This window comes from Pristis pectinata, chromosome 9, assembly GCF_009764475.1.
Source record: "Pristis pectinata isolate sPriPec2 chromosome 9, sPriPec2.1.pri, whole genome shotgun sequence".
NCBI lineage: Eukaryota > Metazoa > Chordata > Chondrichthyes > Rhinopristiformes > Pristidae > Pristis > Pristis pectinata.
In genome coordinates, this window is record NC_067413.1 from 7,069,876 (window position 1) to 7,094,536 (window position 24,661).

Below are 24,661 nucleotides of genomic sequence, written 5' to 3' on the forward strand. Positions count from 1 at the left end.
AGCTCCAGTTCGAACGACACTGAGGAAGAAGGAGAACCGCCACCATTACAACGTTCGTTTAACTGATCGTTCGCGCTCGACGGTCGCTCCAATTCCCGCCATGTCCTCCCGGAGTACACCGCGCATGCGCCACCCTCGTCCCGCCTTCAGCGGGCGGGACAGCCTGCCGGAAATGACGCGCTTTCGTTTTCGGCGGGAGGGTGGAGGGACGACCTCCCTCCCTCGGGCCGGCCGATGCGGAGGAGTGCGCAGGCGCAGCAGCGTTGCGCTTCGGGATACTGGAGGAGAGCGGCGTTGGTCCTCCCGCGGGTAGCGTTAGTGACAGGAGGAGGAGGAGGATGTTGGAGGAAGCGGCGTTTCAACGTGTGATCGGAACTAGGCGCTCACTGTAGCCGGCCGCTGGTGGCCTGGCGGCTCCCGATGACAGGCCGCGCTCCTGTGATCTCGGGCAGAGGTGCGTCTCTTGAGGGGAGTTTTCTGAGGCCTTGTTTACTCTGCTCCTTAACCCCAGGGAGACCTGGTTTGACCCAGTGTCCGGTTAAGGGATGACGCATACCTCTGCGCTTTGTTTTTTTGTTGTTTTACAATGTACCTGAAACAACTTAACTTGTTAAATTGATTCCTTCTCTACGTGGCACTTCATATTGTGGGATAATAATCTCACGTTTTATGTAACTTCGATGTATGGATAGTTTGACAGATGTGTAGGATTGGCCGCAGTTCAGCGAGACCGACGCATGTGTTTTGCTGTCAATCCCAGCCCCAGTTAAAGTCAAAATACTCTCCTGATTTTTTAAAAATGCTGATTTTAACTTCCTTGGTTCATATCTGGCTCTGTGAGAGAAGCTGGGTCCTGGTTACGTTTGCTTTCCAGATGCCTCTACCTGTTGCCTTCTTGCTTGAGGAATCTTGAACGTAGCGTTGTTGCCTATGTATATGCAAATGCTACCGGATGGGGCACCAAGCACGCTAGTAAATTAAAATAAAAGTTCGATTTATTTTTGCTATTTAAAAGTAATAAATAACCAAATATCGGAAGCGGAAAATGCGGAGGAACTAGTGTCCAATGCTGTTGTCAGATGGTGCTTTCACATTGTTTTAAGAGTCATTCCAAGGAAGCTGCTGTTATTCTTGACTGAGCGAGGACATAGGGATATTGTATATCAAAGGGCAAATTATAGTTGCTTGGTACTTCTGCAAATGTCGGCTTGCTGTGCCTTTAGTATTATACACGTGATCAAATTAGGTTTTTATTTACCCATCCCCCTCTACTCAAACATGCTACCAACATCACCACCATTGCTAAAAGAGCAGGTGGCTTGCTTTATTACCCTTTATCAAATTACTTTTAAATGGAGACCAATTTCTTGATGAGCTCTTTAACTAAATTGAATTATACTGCCTTCTCAGAGCAATTGTGTTTTCTGAACTTCCAGAAAGTTCCAGCATGTCACATCAGTTCAGAGCAAGCTGTTACACTATCGTATCGCTACTGAAATTTTATTATTCATGAAGGATGTTGATTGCAGACAGGCAATGTATCTGGGATGAGGGTCTGGGATGAGGTGTATTACACCCTTGCTCACCTCACTTGATGTCCATAAAAGGCTGATAACAGTTGATTTGGAGTACTTTTGGCTATTTGTTTCGTGACCAGGCTCAGTGAATTTGCATTCCAGTCCAACGACAGCAGAATCATGTTTGCCACCTGCCATGGATAATGCATATCAGGCTTATAATCAAACTTAACATCTTTTGGTCTTTGGAGTAGCTGTCCAACAGTTGAACGCAATTGAATCAAGTAAATGTCAAATATTAGATTCTAACAGTACGTAGATGGGTTCCTTATGGTCGGCATGCACAGAATGAACCAAAGTGCCTGTCTCTGTGTGATATTAAAGAATATTTACTATTTGGCCTTGATTCTTCAGTGAATAGGAGCTTTTGCAGAATTATCCCACACTTCCATAAGACTTAGACCTGTTCTTCACTTCACTCTTTCCCTAGTTCACAATTCATTGTTCACTATTTGTCAGTGAATGATAATTAATTCACACTATCACTTAAATGCATAGCCTTACTAGGGCATATGGTAGAATAACAGTGTAATGATAGGCAATAAATGTTTGGTGGCTTGATTAGATCAGCTCAAAAATTCTTTTGTAACCAGGAAGGTGCATATTGTGTGGAGTAGATGTCAAAATTATGTTCCAGACATGATAACCCATGATTTCAATAGCTGCATAAGCAGTACATTGAGTTGGAAGTCATAACTTTGAAATGATTTGTAACTCACAAGAAAATGCACTTCTAATAAAAAATTGTTCAGTGTCCTATTTTAAAAAGCAACAAATCTATCCATCTGTATAAAACAACAAAAACAGTTGTCAATCTACAGACATATGTATAAAGTACATGAAAAGTCATGCTGTATAGTCTTGCAGACTTGGGTAATTCACAACAATTATTTAGACCTCTTGCCAACTGAAAGAACTTGAGTGGTGGCATAAAACGTAGAGGCCAGGGAAGCGTGCAACTGGATCTCAAATTATTTTCAAATGTCACTTGAACTCAGTTGAAATTGGAAATAACTGTATATTTCTTATGTAGTGATGGATACTCTTTTCTTTTTGTATTATTCACAGCAGCAGAAGATTTCCAGAATGTTGGAGTCTTACGTGACTCCGATCTTGATGAGCTATGTGAATCGTTACATCAAGAATCTGAAGCCATCTGATCTTCAGTTGTCATTATGGGGAGGTGATGTGGTGCTTAGTAAACTGGAATTGAAACTTGATGTGCTGGAACAGGTACAGACTTGATTTCACTTGCAACTTGAATGACTATCACTGCTGTTTAAAGTTAATAGGTTAATAAGTTAACAGCGCAGTAGATTTCAGATTGAACATGTTAGAATGGCTAATCAGTGATGGTTGGAGCCTTTGGTTTTCTATTATTTTTAGGTCTATGAATATACTTGAAAATTATCTCCACAATAAAATAAAGTTTATTTCATGCCAATTTATGGCTGGTTGAGCTTTGGTGACTTCCACCACTTTCAATTTCCCGAGTGGAGGGAAATTAGACTGCAGTTTAGTTAGTTAAACATAGCAATTTGAAGTAGAGTTTTCCATTTTCAATTTGTTATCGGAAGGTTTTAATAGAAAAGTACGGCACTGTTCTTGTCTTTTGGATATGTACTGATTGAGTTTTGGAATGATAGCTCCTGGCTTTAAGGGTGAGAGGGAAATTATACATTTTATGAAATTTGTAACTGAAAGGCAATATAATATGAGGTATTTTAAACAATGGAGTTAAATAATTCTTCCAAGGATAAGTTTACTGTTAAAACAATTCTCCATTTTTTGAGGAACAAATGGTAAATGCAGGTATGTCAGTTTCAGAATAATAAACATTATTAATCTGGTTTATTTATCATTTCTGATCTTTGTTTTACTTTATTTGCATTTGATACACATTGTAATTGCTATTGTAACCATAACTTAAAATGTATTTTCCATCTACCAGTTTGGCTAACGTCCTGCTCACAATAATGTCCATCAAGATCATGGATACCACTTTGATTAATTTATCAGCCTTTGTCACTGTTCCCTTTTTTTCTCAACCTGTGTGCTCCTTTTGATTCTGTGTACCACTCTCAAAAATTGAACACATGTTGCAATAGAAGCATTAACGTTGCAGACTGCAAAATGATTCCCCAAATTGTACATCTTCAGTCCATTCATCAGATCACATAATTATGATACAGGTGATAAATTTCAAGTCTAACTTTGAGATTGCATTCAAACTTGTGGTCCTAATTCACATATATTTCCTTGGGTGGATCGAGAACAAACTTCAAGAAATTACTTTTTAGGGTGCCTTTATTCACAGTACCACTTCTTAGTAATGTATATGGGAGATATTAGAAAAAATATTCAAGTAGTGTTGGAATTTCCAGAGTACCTTTCTTTTAACTTTCTGCTTCCCAATCCATTGTTTTGGTTGCTTACTTTCCCTCCCACATTACGCACCTTCAGCGTCTTTCTTTATTTCTCCCCACTTCTGCACACTGATCTCTCCTTTTGGCTTTCTCTTCTCTCCTTTCCTCTCCCACATTGTACAGTAAATCTTCAAGAGGCAGCACCTCAAGAAGGCGGCATCCATCACTAAGGACCCTCACCATCCAGGGCATGCCCTCTTCTCGTTACTGCTATCGGGGAGGAGGTACAACAGCCTGAAGACACACACTCAATGATTCAGAAACAGCTTCTTTCCCTCCACCATCAGATTTCTGAATGATCCATTAACATGACCTCGTTATTCCTTTGTTTCTGATTGATTTATTTATTTTTGTAATTTATAGTAAATTCATGTCTTTGCACTGTATTGCTTCTGCAAACCAACAAATTTCACATCATCTAAGTCAGTGATAATAATCTTGATTCTGAAAACTTGGTTCATCCAGCATGCATGAGACTTTGGTGCCAGACTGGCAAATTTTTCTGGCTATTGGATGTTATTCCTTATTAATAGTTAACACACCTTTATTTCACATTTTTTAGATGTTACACAACAGTATAATAAGTTTTCTAGTGAACCTGGAATGTTTAAAGGGAGCATGGGAACCAGGGCTCTTGTGTGCCAAAGGGAGCATGGGAACTGGGGCCCTCTTGTGTTGAAGAGAGTGTTGGAACTGGAACCCCGGTGTGATAAAGCAAGTGTTTGAACCAGGGCTCGGTTGTGTTGAAGGGAGCATGGGCAGGCACGGCAGTGTAGCAGTTAGCATAACGCTATTGTAGCGTCAGCGACCCGGGTTCAATTCCCGCCGTTGTTTGTAAGGAGTTTGTACGTTCTCCCCGTGTCTGCGTGGGTTTCCTCCGGCTGCTCTGATTTCCTCCCACATTCCCCCACAACACTCTACGCAAAGTGTTTCGATGGACATGTGACTAATAAAGATATCTGATCTGATCTGAATCAGCACTTAGTGAGCCAGGTGCTGAACCATCTGGATTCCTGAACAATGGGATAGTGGATTATTGGAGTTCCATCAGGTCTCTCAGTAATTATAGTTCCCTTCTGTTCCCTCTACATTTCCTTTGTTCTTGGTTTGTTGGTTGCGGAGGAAAGTTCAATAAGCACCAGGGAGAAGTTAAGATACTATCCTGACCAGTTCATTCTCTGCCTTGAGTTATTTCCAAGCTTCATACTTGTTTTGAGTATCGCCTTCAAACTCCTTTACTCCTGATTTTTCATCAGCTCTGTTGTTGACAGATACTAAGAGCTACCCACCGGTGAATGACTAGGGAGAAATTGTCCTGGCAGGCAGTCATAAATGGTGATGGTACAGGGAATGTGACTGGTTGGGAATGATCCTGGGCATATCAAAATGGTCATGTGGAATTGGTCAGGAACTTCATTTGAAGTGATTGAGCCAAAATATACTGCAGCCATCAGAAAGAAAATTCAAATTGATAATTTTTTAAAACTATTAGTTGACATTTAAACATCATCTACACAGATGAATGGTAAATATTTGAAAAGATGCTCTTCAGGATTTTGCAATGTTACAAGAAATCTCAGTAACTATTACACTTCATTTTCATTTGCTTGTGTTTTTTCTATGAGTTAGAAATACTCAGGATTCTGCTTGACATTAATGCCACAAAATTATTTCAGTAACTACTTGGTTCCTGCTATATTGCCAGTTGGGATTTGTAGCATACAAAATTAAGTTGAGCAATTTGTTGAATTTCTGCAAATAATTCATTACTCCTTGCTACTTGCCAGTTGATTAGAATACTTTTTCATTCCTAATATTCATTTTCACAATCAATTTGTTACTTAACAGTCAGTCTTTAATTCAGCAACTCTCTAAGTATTACTGCCTCAGGAAAGAGAGGATCTTGGATGTGTACTTAAGACTAGACATAACTATGGATATCTGGTGTAATATGTGGAAGGCTGTATAAAGTGAACACATTTTAAAAAGTTTTAAATGAGCACATATACATAATTTTATTCATAAACTTATTTGCTTAAACGTGGTTCAATTCAATTATCATCTGAATTATGCCTTGAAGAAACTATAGCTTTTCTGATAAATTAGTGAATGTACCTTCACAAATACTGTGTAGGCAAGGCATTTTGCCTGGCTAATTTCTATTCTAATGTGGTACCTATCTAATTTATATTTCCTGCTTCGTTACACTTTGCCACATTATAGCAAATGTCTAATAATTTTTGTTTGAAGTTGTTTTACCCCAGTAACTTGCTAATAAAAAAGCTGGATCATTGTATTGTATAAGTTGTTTTTCAGTGAACAAAACATTTAATTTCAATTGTGTTGCTTTTTCAGGAGTTGAAGTTGCCATTCACCTTTTTGAGTGGACAAATTCATGAGTTAAGGATACATGTGCCATGGACAAAGTTGGGTTCCGAGCCTGTTGTCATCACCATAAATACTATGGAATGTATTTTAAAGCTAAAAGATGATGCACATGTAAGTTAGCATTGGTTATTTATGTTCATTGTTAACTATTATCAAAATGTGTAATATTTCCTTTAACTCCCGAATTACTTAGTGAAAATAAAATTCTTAAATGCTGGTTTCAAAGCATTGATGTACAAGAGGAACAATGAAATTTATTGAAATATTGGCTATGGAATATAGTCAAATTACTAGGCATAAAGTAGTTTAATGTAAGCTAATATTGTTTTTGATTTTCTACTGACAAGATGTTATGAATGAGGAGAGTTTGGATTTTATTGAAATATGTGGAAATAAAGTAGATCAACATTGCAACAATGTTAGAAAAAGTATTTTGTTTTGAATGAAGTTGAAAATAGATATATCTGCAGATGGACTTCTCACTTGATGATTATTATCCCGTGATAATGGGATCAGAGTATGAGGGAATCAGTCAATATAATTGTGTGTTTAAGATTAAATTGATATTCTGGAATTTTGCTTGTCAGGAAGATTTAATTGGAGTTTAAATACATTGAATTGTATGGAATAACTGCTGAATAGCATGGACATTCTTCGTTTCTTTAGATATCATTATTTAAAATCTAAGTAGAGTAGGAAGTTCAAGTTATACTTCATCGTCATTCGCCCATATGCTGTAAAACATGTGGAGGAACGAAATGTCGTTTCCCCCAGACTCTCACGACAGAGGACATACATAGAACAGAGGACGTATAATAAACGTAGAGAAAAAAATGTCGCAAGTACAAATAGTGCAAAAAATGGTATATACCGAATACAAAATTAGTGCAGGGTTAGTGCAAAACCGAGTTGGACAAAGAAAATACAGAACTCAGTGTATTGCACTAAATGTACAAACATGTTCAGCAGCAGCCAAAGTTCTTGTATGCCGTTGTGCAAACCAGGGCTTTTGACACTGCATTTGTCTGAAGCTGCCTCCAGGGTATTCAGGAGCCTGACAGCCTGGGGGAAAATACTGTTGTAATTAGGAATTGGAACAACTGGAGAAATAAGGTATTGGTTTACTATTGTCACTTGTACCGAGGTACAGTGAAAAATTTGTCTTGCATGCCGATCGTGCAGGTCAATTCATTACACAGTGCAGTTACATTGAGTAGGATCCAAGATGAATTAAAACGTGCCTTTGAAAAGGTTACCAAGCTTCAATAGTTTTGTAGTAGTGATCGTCATACTATGCGTGATCACTCATCAGTTTTGAAGAAAAGAAATGAATGCAGATAGATACTTGCATGCCAGACTTTCTAACAGAATTACTTGAGATGATATGTCAGCAACTGGGGCTGCAGACTCCATGAAGCGAGAGAGGTTTTAGGAGAGCTAGTGGTAGATGGTAATAAAAACTGAAAATGCTAGAAATAAATACTCAGCAGCTCAGGCGGCATCTCTGAAGAAAGAAATTATTGTTTTAGGTTGACGATCTTTTATCAATGCCAGAGTTAGTCAGCTGCTGAGCGAAAGCCTGTAACAGATGTTGGGAATGGTGGTTATACCTACAGTAGGTCAGGGGAAGATGATGAGGAATGTGCTGCAACAGGTAATATCAGCAGCTGGAGGGAAGATGATCCCCACATTTACTTCCTTTGGGAAGGATGATGACTAAAGGCAGGATCATGAAATGGATTAGAATGCATAGAACATAGAACAGTGCAGCACAGGAACAGGCCCTTCGGCCCACAATGTTGTGCCGAACCAATTACATTAGTAATAAAATGCCCAATTTAACTAATCCCTTCTGCCTACACAATATCCATACCCTACCATTCCCCTCACATTCATGTGCCTATCCAAAAGCTTCTTGAATGCCTCTATCGTATTTGCCTCCACCACCGCCCCAGGCAGCACATTCCAGGCACCCACCACTCTCTGAGAGGAAAAAAAATTTCCCTCACATCTCCCTTGAATTTACCCCATATCACCTTAAATGCATGCTCTCTGGTATTAGACATTTCAACCCTGGGGAAAAGACACTGGCTGTCTCCTCTATCTATGCCTCTCATAATCTTATAAACCTCTGTCAGATCTCCCCTCAGCCTCTGCTGCTCCAGAGAGAAACAATCCAAGTTTGTCCAAACTTATCCTCATGGCACATGCCCTCTAATCCAGGCAGCATCTTGGTAACCTCTTCTGCACCCTCTCCAAAGCCTGACATCTTCCTACGATGGGGTGACCAGAACTGAATGCAATTCTCCCGATGTGGCCTAACTAAAGTTTTATAAAGCTGTAGCATAACTTCCTGACTCTTGAAATCACTGCTTTGACTAATGAAGGCAAACATGCCATATGCCTTCTTTATCGCCTATCAACCTGTGTAGCTACTTTCAGGGAGCTATAACCTTGGTCCCCCAAGATCCTTCTGCCAGTAACAGTGTACTGTCTCTTTACATTTAATCTCCCAAGGTGCAACACTTCACATTTGGCCATTTCCCTGCCCATATCTGCAACTGATCTATATCTCGCTGTATCCTTTGCCAGTCTTCTACGCTATCCACACCACCACCAATCTTTGTATCATCTGCAAACTTACTAACCCACACATATACATTTTCATCCAGGTCATTTATATACAACACTAACAACAGAGATCCCAGTATGGATCCCTGAGGAACACCATTAGTCACAGACCTCCAGCTAGAATAAGTCCCATCAACGACTACCCTCTTGTCTTCTCCGCAAAAGCCAGTTCTGAATCCAAATGGCCAATTCACCATGGATCTCATGCATCTTAATCTTCTGGTGAGCTTCCCCTGAGGGACCTTGTCAAACGCGTACTAAAATCCATGTAGACAACATCCACAGCTCTACCTTCATCAATCACCTTGTCACCTCATCAAAAAAAAAACTCAGTCAAGTTAGTAAGGTACAACTTGCCCTGCACAAAGCCATACTTCAAATGCACTTCAAATAAAGGTGATGGCTTGAGTGAGAAGTTAGCAATTCATTTGAGAATAGTAGTTATTTAGCAGATGCCATAGTTGCTGTATATGTTGTTGTTTACATCTCTTTCTGTAAAACTTACTTTCCACCATTAAGCTACTTCTTAAAACCTGTTTCTTGGATTGACCATTTGGCCATCTACTCTACTATCTCCTTTTTGCAGCTTGGTGTCAAATTTCATTTGATAATGCTGCTGTGAAGCACCTTGGGTTGCTTTATTATTTTAAAGGTTCTATGTGGATTCAAGTTGTTATGGTGCTGCCGTGAGATTATTTATTAGCAGGAAGCAGACAGAATTTTGGATTAATCTGTCATCAGAAAGGTAGCTCAAAAAAGATTGAACCTTTATGTTACACTGGAAAGGCCACACTCGATTATTGCATACAATTTTGGTTACTATATTTTAGGAAAGATGTACGGTCGCAGGAAAGACTTACTGGAATGGATTCAGGAACAAAGGATTATGGCTGTTCCACAGGTTATGATAGGGTTCTGTTCCTGAGAACTGTTCATAACCCGAACAGATCACCAGTCGGAAATGCAGCCACCTGGGAATATGTTTAAATAAAAAACATAGGCCAACCAAGGGCAAGGTGTAGTTAAACCAGAGCGTTTAACTCAATCATTCAGATCTCTCAGCAAGATGCAATGATATTGCCGCAAACTGAGCTCCTACACAGCAGGAGACATCTGTAACCCCACTGCAGCCTGCAAATCCATCCTGCTAGTCTCCCAAATGCTTGTTCGTATTTACAGGCTGTACTTAAGTAGGAAGTCAGGCATTCGTAACCTGGGGAGGACCTGTATAGCTAAAAGGTATGAGGTGGAGAAGCTGCAGTTCTCTTAGTAGCTATGGAGGTTGAGAGAGAGATTTACTAAACATATACAAGATAATGATGTGTTTAGATTGTATATGTAGGGAGGACCTCTCTCAGGCCAACATCCCAGTATTAAGGCCCCAGTTACACACAGTCAACTGTGTTGGGTAGGCCATGTCTTTTACATGCCCAATACCAGGCTCTACCATGAACACTATTCTGAGCTCTGTCATGGGATGGGATTATCAGATGTATAGAAGAAAAGATCGTGGATGTGCTCAAAGCCTCCTTGAAGAAATACAACATCTCCAGAGTCACCTTAGAACCTCTGACCCATGATTACTTAAAATGATGGAGCATTCAGGATGGAATTGAGAGCCATGCGTTAGGAACAAAGAAAAAGTCCTGGGTAAATTTGCAGAAGGAATGTGTCAGCTCAAACTTTCCACCCATTTGCCCACACCCACCCCCACCCCCAGGATGAATTTAAGCTAATCAAAGATGATTTCTGGTTTTACTTTTCAGCGGTTTATTATAAATTTTTTTGAGTCATTATACACTACATTTGTCTTTTGTAGGTTGAAGAACATTTCTGTAGACTGTAATGATGCAGTTGAACATTTTCCCTTTATGGCATGCTGTATGAATGGTGACATTTATAAGAATTGTATGTCAGAACCATAAAACACCATGATGTGTGCAGCACTTCTTCCTCAATCAATATATATAACTGAAAGGTGGAGGAATTGCTGGATATTGGGTCATAGTGTTGTACAGCTCAGAAACAAGCCCTGTGGCCTACCACATCCCTCTGTTCATCAGTATTCCTTGCCACAGTATCATTTACAGTATATGTCCTACCCCTATTTGACTTCCGAAATTTGGCTGACCTTTTTTCCCATCTACACTGATCCATTTTCCAGCATTAGGTTCATATCGTTCTATACTTTGCCTGTTTAAGAACCTGTCTAAATGTTACTTAATGTATCTGACTCCCCACCTCCTCTGGTAGTGAGGTTCCAGATATCAACCGCTCTCTCTGTAAAAAAAAATCTTTCTCCTCAGTTCTGCTTTAAAACTCCTTCCTTGCACCTTAAACCTATGCCCTCTTGTTTTTGATACCCCTACCATGGGAAAAAGATTCTGATTACCTATCCTATATGTGCCTTTTATAATTTTATATACCTCTATCACGTCATCCCTTAGCCTCATTTGCTCAAGGGAAAACAAATTTAGTTTTTCCAATCTCTCCCCATAACCAAAGTCCTGCAGTCCAGGCAATATCCTGGTGGACTGGAGGCACAAAAGGCTTCGACTTGAAATGTCAACAATTGTCTCCACAGATGCTGTTCGACCTGCTGAGTTCCTCCAGCAGACTGTTGGGTTTAACGTCCTGGTGAATCTCCTCTGCACTTTGTCCAGGGCAACCACATTCTTCTAAAGTGTGGCGACCAGAACTGCACATACTATTCCAAGTGCAGTCTAACCAGTATTATGTAAAATTACAACGTAACATTTCTATTTTTATATTCTGGGCCCTGACCTATGAAGTCAAGCATGCCACATACCTTCTTCACCACCCTATCTAATTGTGTTGCTACTTTCCTTGGACAATGACCTCAATCCCAAGTCGTTCTGTTCAGTGACATTCCTTGCCGTAGTACCTTTTACTTTTTATGTCCTACCCTGACTTGTTTTCCCAAAATGCATCACCTCACACCTAAATTCCATCTGTCAATGCTCTGCTTAACTTTCCATCTGATTTATATCTGCTTCAGTTTCAGACGGCTTTCCTCACTATCCACAATTTTCATTTAATAAGACGCAAACTTATTAATCATACCTCTATATTCATGGTCAATTCATTAATATCTATGAAAAACGACAAGTTTCCGAGTACCAATCCCTGTGGTACACCACTGGTCACAGACTTCCAATCAGAAAAGCATCCTTCCAGAATCACCCTCTGCCTCCTATCATCAAGGCTATTTTGGATCCAATTAGCGAGGTCATCTTGGATTCCATGTGTCTCAACCTTTGGACCAGCCTACCATGTGGGACCTTGTCAAATGCCTTTAATAAATCCATATAGCACCATTTACTGCCCTGCTTTCATTAATCTTCTTGGTTACCTCCTCAAAAAACTCAGTCAAATTGGGAAGGCAGGATTTCCCCTGCAAAAGCCATGCTGATGATCCCTGATCAGTCCTGCCTTTCCAAATATGCATAAGTCCTATCCCTTTAGGATTTTCTCCCATAATTTCTTTCCACTGATGTAAGCCCCACAAGCTTGTAGTTACCTAGTCTTTCCCTGCTGCCATTCTTAAAGGGGTGACATTATCTATCCTCCAGTCTTCTGGAACCTCTTCTGGCTAACAAAGTTATAGAAATTTCCATCAGGGCCCCAGTTATCTCGTCCCTTGCTTCCCATAGCAAACTGGGATGGATTTTATCTGGCCCTGGGAACTTATCAACCCTTATGTGCCCATGACATCTAACTCCTCCTTAATACTGACCTGCTCCTTATTATCTATGTATCTTTCCCTGAACTTACTATCTTCCATGTCGTTTTCCTGGATATATTTATAAAAAGTGAAATATCCAGATAGATGCATATCAAAGTCAGCATAATATTCATTTTAAGAGTTTAGGTTAAAATAGAAAGGGATAAATTTAGTGCAATAAAAAGGCCATCAGATTGGTTCAGGTCAGAAGTTGTAAAGATATTGTGCGTGATCAGTGGTGAATGATTACCTCCTATGCTCCAATGATTTTCTCTCTCTGAGATGAGTGCTAAACTTCCAAGATAAGATGAAGATAGGAATTGGCATAAATGTCTACAAAATGACAATAGGATACTTTTAACAATGGAGATTGTGAAGATGTGAATTAAATATAGGGCATTACAAGAGAGAGGATCTTGTGAATTGAGATTCCAAGGATAAATGGAGCTTAGAAATTAATAAAAGGTTATATTAGTCCGATTAAGATAGAGACAATATGAAAAAATATGCAATACCTAAGAGAGAATTTAAGGAGAAACAAAAAAAGTGTTAAAAAGTATAATAAAGTATTCTCCAAATACATCATTGAATTAAATATTGTTAAGTGTGACGAAAAACCCTCAAATGGTGAAAATGGTGCTGGTAAATAATGAACAGATATTGTCAGAGATTCTTAACAAGTTCCTTATATTAGTGTTTTCTTAATGACACAATACTAATTAAAAGTGGCATGAGTTTCAATAGATTAAAGGGAAATAATGGACAAGCTAGTTAAATTTATGATTACTTTAAAAATGGTAGTTGTATATAATGCTGTTGTCTTCCTGATCATCTGGACAAACTGTATGTTAGCCTTTGGTGACTTCTGTTGAAGTACACATAGGTCTCTTGGAATGTCAACACTACTCGATCTTTCACCTTTGAGAGATACTCTGCCCTTCACTGATGTGTACCAAAGGAGCTGCACAGTGGTGCAACTAGTGAAGCTCTTGCCTTACAGTTGCAGCAATTCTGGCTCAATCCTGACCTCCAATGCTGTCTGTGTAGAGTTTACATGGTCTCTCTTTTGTTGCATGTGTTTCCTCTGAATGGTCCAGTTTTTTCCTGCATCCCAAAGACTTGGTAGGTTAATTGGCCACTGTAACTTACCCTAGGTGTGTTACTAAATGGTAGAATCTTGTGGGAGTTGATGGAATTCTGGGGAGAATAGGCTACAGGACAATATCCAGGCCTGGGCGGATAGGTGGCGAGTAATATTCACGCCACACAAGTGCCAGGCAATGAGGACATCCAACAGGGGAAAATCCATCTATCACCCCCTGACATTCAAAGCATTACCATCACTGAATCCTCCACTATTGATATCTTGGGAGTCCAGAAACTGAACTGGAGTAGTCATATACACAAAGTGGCTATAAGAGTAGGGTCAGAACTAGGAATCCTGTGGCGGAATATCTCACCTCCTAACTCTCCAAAGCCTGTCTACATCTACAGGGCTCAAGTCAGGAGTGTGATGGAATACTCTCCACTCACTTGGATGAGTGCAGGTTCAAAAAGCTTGATACCATCCAGGACACACCAGCCCATTTGATAAGCACCCTGTTCACAACCATTCATTCACTCTACCACAGATGCATAGTACCGGCAGTTTGTATCATCTACAGGATACACTGCAACATTCACTCATCAAGATTACTTGGACAGCATCTTCCAAATCCATGACCTTTACCGGCTAGAAGGACGTGGGCAGCACAAGCATGGGAACACCACCGCCTCAGAGGAAGTTGTCCTCGAAGCCACACACCATCCTGACTTGGAAATATATGGCTATTCCTTTACCTTCGATAGGGTCAAAATCCTAAAACTCCCTCCCTAACAGCATTGTGGGTATACCCACACCTCGAGGACTGCAACGTTTCAAGAAGGCAGCTCACCACCAAGGGGAACTAGGGATGGGCAATTACATGCTGGCTCAGCCTATGAAGCCCACATCCCTTGAACGAATATATGAAAAAAATCATGATATTCTCTTTATAAATCCATGTTGTCTCTGCTCAATCCTTTTATTATCTTCAAGGTGTTACATATTACATCCTTCATTATAGATTCTAGCATTTTCCCTATGTCACAAACCAGCAACAAAAGAAACACACTGAGCATGATTCAGTGTTAAAAACTATTTTATTAATCACTACTTATGATAATAAGTAAAATAAAAGTAAAAATGTTAGTATGTTAGAATTCAAGAATGTTAAACCTCGAACGTTAACCCCAAAACTAAACTCTTCGTGTGTGTGTGTGACAAAGTCCAAAACTCCCAGTTCCTGAATGGTTCTTAAAGTTCAGTTCCGCAAGCCATAAGGTGAAACATGAGCAAGGGCTTCTTCAACAACCACCGTTGTCTGAAGATAAGATGTAGATGTAGAAAAATATAGAGAGAGTACATACGAAATCCAAATGTTCCACGATGGAACCCAAACGACACTTCAGTGTTTACTCGGTAGTGACTTGCTCACCCCGAAAAGCATCCGAACCGTGGTCGTCCACACACAAATACCTGTTTCCTTCTACAGGTCAGCAACAAAGTGAACTCCACCGGATTACTTCCAACTTCCATACATGGATTTCAGTGGCAAACACAGTTATTGTTTCTCATCCATCGATAGAGAAAACAAGCAGGCTGGTGTCTCTCTCCCTTCTCTCTCTCTCCTTCTTCTTCTGACTTCTTCAACAACGTCATTACGTCCTTTATCTTCTATTGACGTAAGCACGCCCCACACACACATACACACACACTCTCCTATCTTAAAGGGGACTTTCACTGAGTCCATAACACCTCCCACCTAAAAAACCATTGATATGGTCGCTAGTTCCCTGTTTTCTCTTTCCCTCCTTTCTTAAATAGTGAGGTCAGATTTGGTACCCTCCGATCCACAGGAGCAATTCTGAGGACCCAGAACATCCACTATCTCTAAAGCCCACTGTAGTATGTGGATCATCAGGTCATGGTGATTTATCAGCCTTCATGCTTACTAACTTCTCCAGTACCATTTTTTTTGACTAATGCTTAGTTTCTTCAGTTCCTCATTCACACTAGACCCCAGATTTTCTGAGCTATTGGCAGGTTTTTGTCTTCTGTGAAGACAGACGTAAAATAATTTAATTTCTTTCCCCTTTATAAATTCTGTCCTGCACTGTAATATTATAAGAATTATTCAAAATGACCACTGTTGCCTCATTTTCATGTACAATATGTGCTATCATTATTGAAGGAAACTTTTAGAACTGATCAAGTCGTGTTTATTGTCATATAGATGTATGGTGAGGTACAGGTGTAATGAAAAACTTGGAGCAGCACCACAGGCATGTGGGGACAGACAACACACGGAACATAAATTATGCATGAATTATACATAAATTAAGCAAGGCAGTGAAGAAAAAGACACTGCAAAACAAGACATTATTGCAAAAAAACACAATCAGAGGACAAGTCTGTGGTAGTGCAAGAGGTGGTCCATAGTGTATTATTGCTGAGGAGTGCGCAGGATGGTTCAAGAACCTGATTGTTGGAAAGTAGCTGTTCACCCCTGTTTCTTATTTTAATTGTCAACAATTTTTACTTTGATATTCCTTTTGCAAGTAGCTCTATGTAGCTCTTAGCTTTATGTTTTGTTACGAACTGATGTTCTTTGCCACCAGGGTCTGTGCCAGTCTTTGAAGTTTTGTATGTTTTTAGTTTCATATTGTTCGTTGCCTCTTTGTTCATGTCTGTTTTTGTTGGCAAGCAGACCTCTTTCCCTCTGGGTATATGAACTGATTCTGCATCACATTAAATTGTATTTGACCACTCCTGTTGATCTTATGGAAGACCACATTTGGAGTGTTGCATACTGTTTAACCATAGAACCATAGAACAATACAGCACAATACAGGCCCTCTGGCCCTCCATGTTGTGCCGACCTTCAAACCACTCCTAAGACTACCTAACCCTTTCCTACCGCATATCCCCCTCTTAAATTCCTCCATATGCTTATCTAACAATCTCTTGAACTTGACCAACGTATCAGCCTCCACCACCACCCCAGGCAGCGCATTCCAGGCACCAACCACTCTCTGGGTGAAAAACCTCCCTCTGACGTCTCCCTTGAACTTCCTACCCATTACCTTAAAGCCATGCCCTCTGGTATTGAGCAGAAGTTACTTATTGCTTGTAAGCCTCGATGGGGAAGAACAACCAAGAGATTCTGGAATATCAGTGCACCAAATTGGCATTCAGTAAGATCACAGTTGATTTTTTATCTCAGCACCACTTTCCTGCTTTAGCCCCATATATCATTGATTCCCTCACGTGTATGATTGAGAACAAGAAAATAAAGATTCAAGGTGATTACAAGAGAACTCACAGGAAAACAGGACATTTTCCACATAGTAAATAACTGCAATCTCAACCTGGAAACAGATTTAAATGTGGCTTTCAAAAACAAAAACTGGATAATTCACAAGGAAAAATTATGGGGGAAAGGAAGAGCTAAAAATTCTATCTCGGGTATTTTAACAAAAAAACTGTTTAATGATCTTTACAATGTCTGTTAGGCTGTTGAATGCACTGTTTATGATGGAAGCAGAGGTGATGTTGACATTTTAAATATATTATGTAACTGGTTGAAAGAATGGGTGAGAAACGGATATTGGAGTGGGACAGATGCATTTCTATTTTCATATGCACAGAGACATGCACGAAGCAGATAACTATTGTTTCTGAACTTGAATAGAAAGTTGGAGACACAGTCTCTTTTTGCATAATTGTGTCATGCCTATTATGGAAAGAAAAGTAATGGACACTCAGCATGGACTTGAAGACGGAAGATTTTGCTTGACTGATCTTGAACTTTTTGTAGAGTTAATATGAGAGAGGACAATGGTAGTGCAGTGCGTGTGATTTATCTAGATTTTCTAAAAGGCCTTTTGTTAGAAACCTTATAATAAACTAATGAATAAAATCAGAGAATGAGAATCAGAGGACAAATCACAGAATGAATTGCTAGCTGGTTGTAAGACAAAGTGGAGGGTTTGTGTCTTACTGCCATAAAGATGGTGAGTAGTGGTGTTCCATCAGAATGGGCAGCACAGTGATGCAGCAAGTAGAGCTCCAGTGACTTGGTTTCAATCCTGACCTTTGGTGAAGTTTGCATGTTTCCCTTGTGATCGCATGTGTTTCCTCCAGGGTTCCAGTTTCCTCCCACATTCCAAAGACTTGCAGGTTGGTAGATTAATTGGCCACTGTAAATTGCCCAGTGTGTGTAGATCACTGGCAGGATCTGGGTGGAGTCATACAGTTATACAGCATAGAAACAGGTCCTTCAGCCCAACTCGTCCATGCCAACCAAGATGCCCATCTAAGCTAATCCCATTTGTCTGCATTTGGCCCTTATCGCTCTAAACCTTTCTATGTAACCTGTCCAAATTTCTTTTAAACATTGTGGTTGTTCCTGTCTCTACCACTTCCTCTGGCAGCCTGTTCCATATACCCACCACTGTGTGGAAAAACTTGCCCCTCAGATCCTCTTTAAATCTTTCCCCTCTCTCCTTAAATCTATGCCCTCTAGTTGCAGACTCCCCTACCATAGGAAAAAGACTGTCACTATTACCTTATCTGCACCCCTCATGATTTTATAAACTTCAATAAGGTCACCCAACAGCCTTCTTTGTGAGGAGAATAAAATGGGTTAGGGTAGGATTAGTGTAAAAATGGGTGCTTGATTGTTGGAATGGACTCATTGGGCCTCAGGGCCTGTTTCTGTGCCGTGTCTCCTTATTAGTCCGTGATTATTTTGCGTGATGGATTTGGACTCTGAAATTGAGATCAAATTTCTAAATTGGAAGATGATATCAAGTTCATCGGGAGAGGTGGTCAGTCCTGAAGAGAACTGTGATGTATTATGAGGACACTAATGAACTTGCATAATGGACAAATAATTTGCAGATGAGGTTCAGCACAGATAAATGTGAGGTTGTACATTTCAGTTGAAAAAACAAGGAGGTGACCTAATACTTTGGAAGTACAAATTTGGCACAACATTGTGGACTGAAAGGCTTGTTCCTGTGCTGTACTGTTCTATGTTCTATGTGGGATAGAGATGTTGGAGTACTATTACACCTATCACAAAAAGATGTAGCAAGTGGTATAGTTGGCAATTTTTGGGATTTCTACCCAAGGGGGGCTGTGAAGGCTCAGTTACTTGGTATATTCAAGATTGAGAGATTTTTTAGATAGTAACAGAATTAAAGGATAATGGGTTGGTGCATATCAGCCGAGATCCCATGGAATAGTAGAGTGGGTACAAGGTGCTGAATAGCCTACTCCTGCCTCTACTTCTTATATCGAACATAGAAAACCTACAGCACAATTCAGGCCCTTTGGCCCACAAAGCTGTGCCGAACATGTCCCTACCTTAGAAATTACTAGGTTTACCCATAGCCCTTTATTTTTCTCAGCTCCATGTACCTATCCAAAAGTCTCTTAAAAGATCCTATCGTATCTGCCTCCACCACCGTTGCCAGTAGCCCATTCCACGCACTCACCACTCTCTAAGTAAAAAAACTTACCCTTGACATCTCCTCTATACCTACTCCCCAGCACCTTAAACCTATATCCTCTTGTGGCAACTATTTCAGCCCTGGGAAAAAGCCTCTGACTATCTACCCAATCAATGCCTCTCATCATCTTATACACCTCTATCAGGTCACCCCTCATCCTCTGTCGCTCCAAAGAGAAAAGGCTGAGTTCCCTTAACCTGCTTTCATAAGGCATGCTCTGCAATCCAGGCAGCGTCCTTGTAAATCTCTTCTGCACCCTTTCTATGGCTTCCACATCCTTCCTGTAGTGAGGTGACCAGAACTGAGCACAGTACTCCAAGTGGGGTCATGTTTTGTTCTTGTGTTCCTTAGCAAGGCGTAAAGACAGCAAATCAGGCATTTGGGTTTATTTTCAAAGTGGTAGGGTTGAGAATTACAAAAGTTATGCTAAACATGTATTGAACCTTGGTTAGGCCACACTTTAGTACTTTTTGCATTTCTGGTCACTATATTATGAAAAGAATATATAGAGGCTCTGGAGAGAGTGCAGAGATGATTTACAAGGATGACACTAGAAATATGAGCATATACATTATTAGGTCAAAGACTGAACAGACTAGGCTGTGGCGTGACCTAACGGTCTTCAAAATGCTGAAAGGTTTGGATAGAAGAGCATAACCGGAGGCCACCAGTGTTAGAAAGTCATCAAGAATCCAGTAGTCAATTCAGAACAAATATCTTTACCCAAAGATGTAGAGCAGTTGAAGCAAATAGTTTCAATGTAAGAGGAAGCTGGACAAGCACATGGGGGAAGAAAGGTTTATGCTGATAGATTTTGATGAAGAATCCCCTAGGAAGGTTCATGTGGAATGTAACTGACAGCCTGGACTGGTTGGGCTGAATGGCTTATCTCTGCGTAGTATATGTTATGTAATCCTGTGAATTCAAAATTGGTGGAGGGTTGCCAAGTTGTATTTGGGGAAAATTAATCTCGAGTTTCCAGCACAGAATATCATGTGAAAATTCATTGATCTCAAAAATTCATTGATCTCAAAAATTCATTGTTTGAATCGGCTGTGTTATAATTGGTCTGCTGCTGATTACCTAACAAAGACATGAATGACTAGTGTGATTGCATAACTTAAAAAAATTTGTTGTGTTTGATCCTTGCTTGGTGTTTTGTTTGAACTGTTAGACTATAAATATTGTATTGCTATGCTTAATTTTAGTACAAAAATTTAAAACCTCACTGCATATAATGAAAAGTTCTTCTTGTACATAAATTTGAAGCCAAAACGTGATGCCAAACTGAATTTGTACATTTGTTAAATGATTAAAATGTTGTTTTGTTTTAAGCAGTAAATAACGTTTAAAAAGTGTGCCACCCGTGAAGCCAAATGGAAAAGGGCCTTTTTTAACAAAAGAAAAAGCCTTGTGGTATTCTGAGCACTTCAGTGTGAAGGTGACTGTTTCAAGGCCAGATGTCCCAAGGGAAGCCCATTTTTTGGTGCAGCCAATTATAGATAAATATACAGGCAGCAGAAATAGATTTGGAACATATGAGTTTGAACATTACAGAACCAGTGTTTGATGTTGTACCATGCAGATGGCTACTGGCATAAAGATCAGGTTTCCTACTTGCAGAAAAATTTGAACTTGAATTTAGTGCTGCATACAGTGTTGGATCAAAGGTCAACAAAGTAGAAAACTCTTTTAAAAACAAGTATTTGTTACAGATGTTTTAAAACTCTTGGTTAACGTTTGAGTTTGTAAAATTGCTTATGACGTTTGGACAAATTATCCTGTGGTATGCACATCCCCAGAGGCCAATGATTGGGTCTTGCCAATGCTTGACTTCTTTACTCTTTCTTCTTTCCTTTCACTCCCTCCCATTCTTATTTTTTAGGAAGGAATATGCCAAATCTATTTTTTTTCTCCTTGGGACTTTGGAGACTATTCACATACTTCATGCAAGACCATTTTTTTCATTAACTATATTTCAGAGCCTAACTTAACTTTTTTGGTTTTTTGCATGTTTGGAGCTCTCAATTACTTTCCCAACCCTATTTTGAACATACATTTTATTTGAGAGCCAGAACCTTCATCAAGATTATTTTCTTCAGTTATAAAATTGTTGAGTACTTTTTGTTAATAGTATAATTGGGAATGGTTTTATTTTGTATGTTGGTGACTGAAGGAGTATCATCTTATACACTGTGTTGAGATACCATATGCAGTGTTGCTAAGGGCTGTTTAAAAGTAAAATTAATGCTGGTGAATTAAAAGTTTTGGCACATCAGATATACTGAGATTAAGTATAACATAGTATAGATGTGGTATTAAATTCCTTTAAACTTTCCCCAACAATTTGCAGAAACTTTCAGCTTTAGGAGATGTTGCAAACAGGCTGCAAAAGGATCTAGGTAGATTAAGTGAGTGGGCAATGATCTGGCACATGGAATATAATGTGAGAAAATGTGTACTTCCATTTTGGCAGGAAAAAAAAGGCAAGTTAACTAAATAGTGAGAGAGTGCAGAGCTTTGAGATGGAGAGGGTTCTGGTGTCTTAGTACATGATTCGCAAAACATTACCATGTGGAGATAGATCAAGTAACTATGAAAGTTAACAGTGTTATTGTTTATTGCTGGGGGAATTCAATACAAAAATAAGGAGGTTAAGCTTCAGTTCTATAGGTTATTGGTGAGATTACATCTTGAGTACTATATATTGGTATTATTATTTAAGGAAGGATGTTAATGTATTGGAAGCAGTTCATAGAAGATTTACTAAATAAAACCTAGAATTGTGGGGGGGGGAAGGGAGGGGGAAGGTGGGGGTTGTCTTATGAGAATGGCTTGACAGTCTAGGCTTGTGTCTGTTGGACTTCAGAAGAGTGAGAGGGGACTTGAATTAGACAGAAGATCCTGAGAGTTTGGGACAAGGTGGATGTGAATAGGATGTTTTTTCTTGTAAGTCTGGAACTAGGGTTCATCCACACCAAACTGAGATGAGGAGAATTCTGAAGGGAGCGTTGTAAGTCTTTGGAACTCTCTTTTTAAGGCAGAGATAGATACTTGATAAGCAAAGGGGGCAAATGCAGGAATAATTTAGATTAGTTAACAAATGTTGGCCAAGCAATCTCATTAACAATTTGTTATGTGTAGGTTTATGAATATTTTCAGATTTTTTTTTTCATTTGTTGCACAGATTTTCAAATGAGCAGCAGAGCAACAACACTTGTTGCTGTCCTCAAAGAAAGTTGCTATCAAGTAGCTAGTGATTTCTGTTCTGTAGCCTTCCTCTTTTCAATTGGTTCCTATCTGATATCTGTTTGAAAGGATTTCTGGGTCTGTATGCTCTTGAGTTTTGAAGGATGAGAGGTGATCTCATCGAAACAAACAAAATTCTTAGGTGGCTTAACAGGGATGATGTTTCCGTTGGTTGGGGTATCCAGAATCAGGGTTCGTCTCAAACTGAGGGTTAGCCATTATGGACAAATATAAAAGAAATTTGTTCACCCTGAGGGTAATGAATCTTTGGAATTGTCTACCCAAGGTGGCTGTGAAAGTTCAGTCACTGAATATATTCAAAGACAGAGGTTAATAGATTTTTAAATATTAAGGAAATCAAGGGAAATAGGATTCATGGAAGAAAATAGAACTGAGACAAAAAATCAGCCATGATCTGACTGAATGAAGTAGCAGGCATGAGGGGCTGAATGGTCTACTTTTGCTACATTTTCTGATGGTATGGGCCTGCTATGCTCTTTTCATATTGTAACCTCAAGTATGATCCCCAACTCCCACTTTTAGGCTTTAAGGTTTTGCACCATGGAAGCCCTGGAAAAGGTTCCATGGGGGGCTGCTAGAATAGTACCCAGTTATTAGTTTTGATAGCCGAAAAGAACTAGGTCTTTTTTAGTCTGCAAGTACTGGACCTTGGGGAGTTTTGATTGGTGCATTTAAAATAATGAAAGTACTGAACTATATAATTTTGGATTGACTACTTTAAATCGGGTAGAATAGAGGGAACTAGAAGATGAGTGCTTAAGTTGAATGAGCACAAAACTAAGTGAGATGTCAAGATGCTTTTCCTTTTGCAGACTACTGTAAAATAAAAATTGACCAGAAAATTACAATGAATCCAAACCAAACCATCAAGCACTTCACATTTTAACCTTTGGAAGAAGTGGCTATCTTTAGCATTGAGTTCAGCTTTACTGTAAACATTGAAAATGGAGCAGCTGGATGAGATTCTCTGTGATGCTATTTGCTACTTCAAAAAATTGGTTTGATGCTTTGTTTTGATGCTGGGTGATATGGTTCATGTTCACTTCATGGTTGTCTTCTAGAATTGGAGGTTATAGATATATTTCTTCAATTTTTTTATACCCCAAATTGAAAAAGCTGGTTTATTATTTTCATACAACCAGGACAATCACGTGGTTCCATATGGCTTGGAATACAGTGGTCATGATGCATTAAATACATGACTATACCAGCCAAGATTAATGGTCCAGTCTGTCATCTGATGTTTCTTATGTCCATGTGTTCATATATTAGTGACTGTGTTGAAGTAAACCAGAAACAATAGGCCAGAGTATGCTGCCAGCACGGCACTCTTTTTGCAGCTCCTTTGTTGTCAACTCTCAATCTCCAAAGGTTGTGATTCTAGAAGACGTCTGTGAAGTGAGCCAGCATGAGCCTCAAGGTGAATCCTTGAGCAGCAGCAAGGCTTCGTGTGAAGTAAAGCTGTCATATGAGGGGTCAGAATAAGCCCCAGTATAACAGATAACTAAGCTCCATCCATTGATTTAGCTGGCTGCCAAACCTGTCATAAACATCAAATTTTTTTTAGACTTCACCGATTATTCCCTTTTGGAGGTTTGAGGACTTAAGTCATTGAAATCTTTCCACTGTTGTCACTGTGGAACTCAGTATTATTGTCATTAGTCACTGATCTTGTATTAGCAGGTATTCTAACTCCTACAAAAATTACAATGTTATGGGATTTAGTTTGTCTTGGAGATACAGGAGATTGCAGAAGCTGGAATCTGGAGCAAAAACCAAACTGCTGGAGGAACAGCAGGTCAAGCAGTATCTGTAGATGCAAAGGAATGATCGACATTTTGGGTTGGGACCCTGCATCAGGACAGTTTCTCTACTCGTTGGCCCAAAATACTTATTTTTGCTCAGTGATTCCCTTGAAAACCTGTTCCTGGGTCTTCTAGCCGTAGTTAAAATTTGATAGTGAAAATTGTCAAAGTTGAGTTTATTGTGTTATGCATGTACATGTGTGCACAGGTGCAATGAAAAAC

General features: G+C 39.5%; 1 protein-coding gene across 1 annotated transcript in view; it reads left to right on the forward strand.

Annotated features, from left to right (window-relative positions):
- The first annotated feature begins 257 nt into the window (after nt 1-257).
- Nucleotides 258-24,661, forward strand: part of LOC127574065 (intermembrane lipid transfer protein VPS13B-like) — a 795,946-nt gene continuing 771,542 nt past the window's right edge. The window contains 3 exon segments of the mRNA XM_052022696.1: nt 258-454; nt 2,646-2,810; nt 6,359-6,502. Of these exon segments, the coding sequence (XP_051878656.1) occupies nt 2,664-2,810; nt 6,359-6,502 (291 nt within the window). The 5' untranslated portion in view covers nt 258-454; nt 2,646-2,663.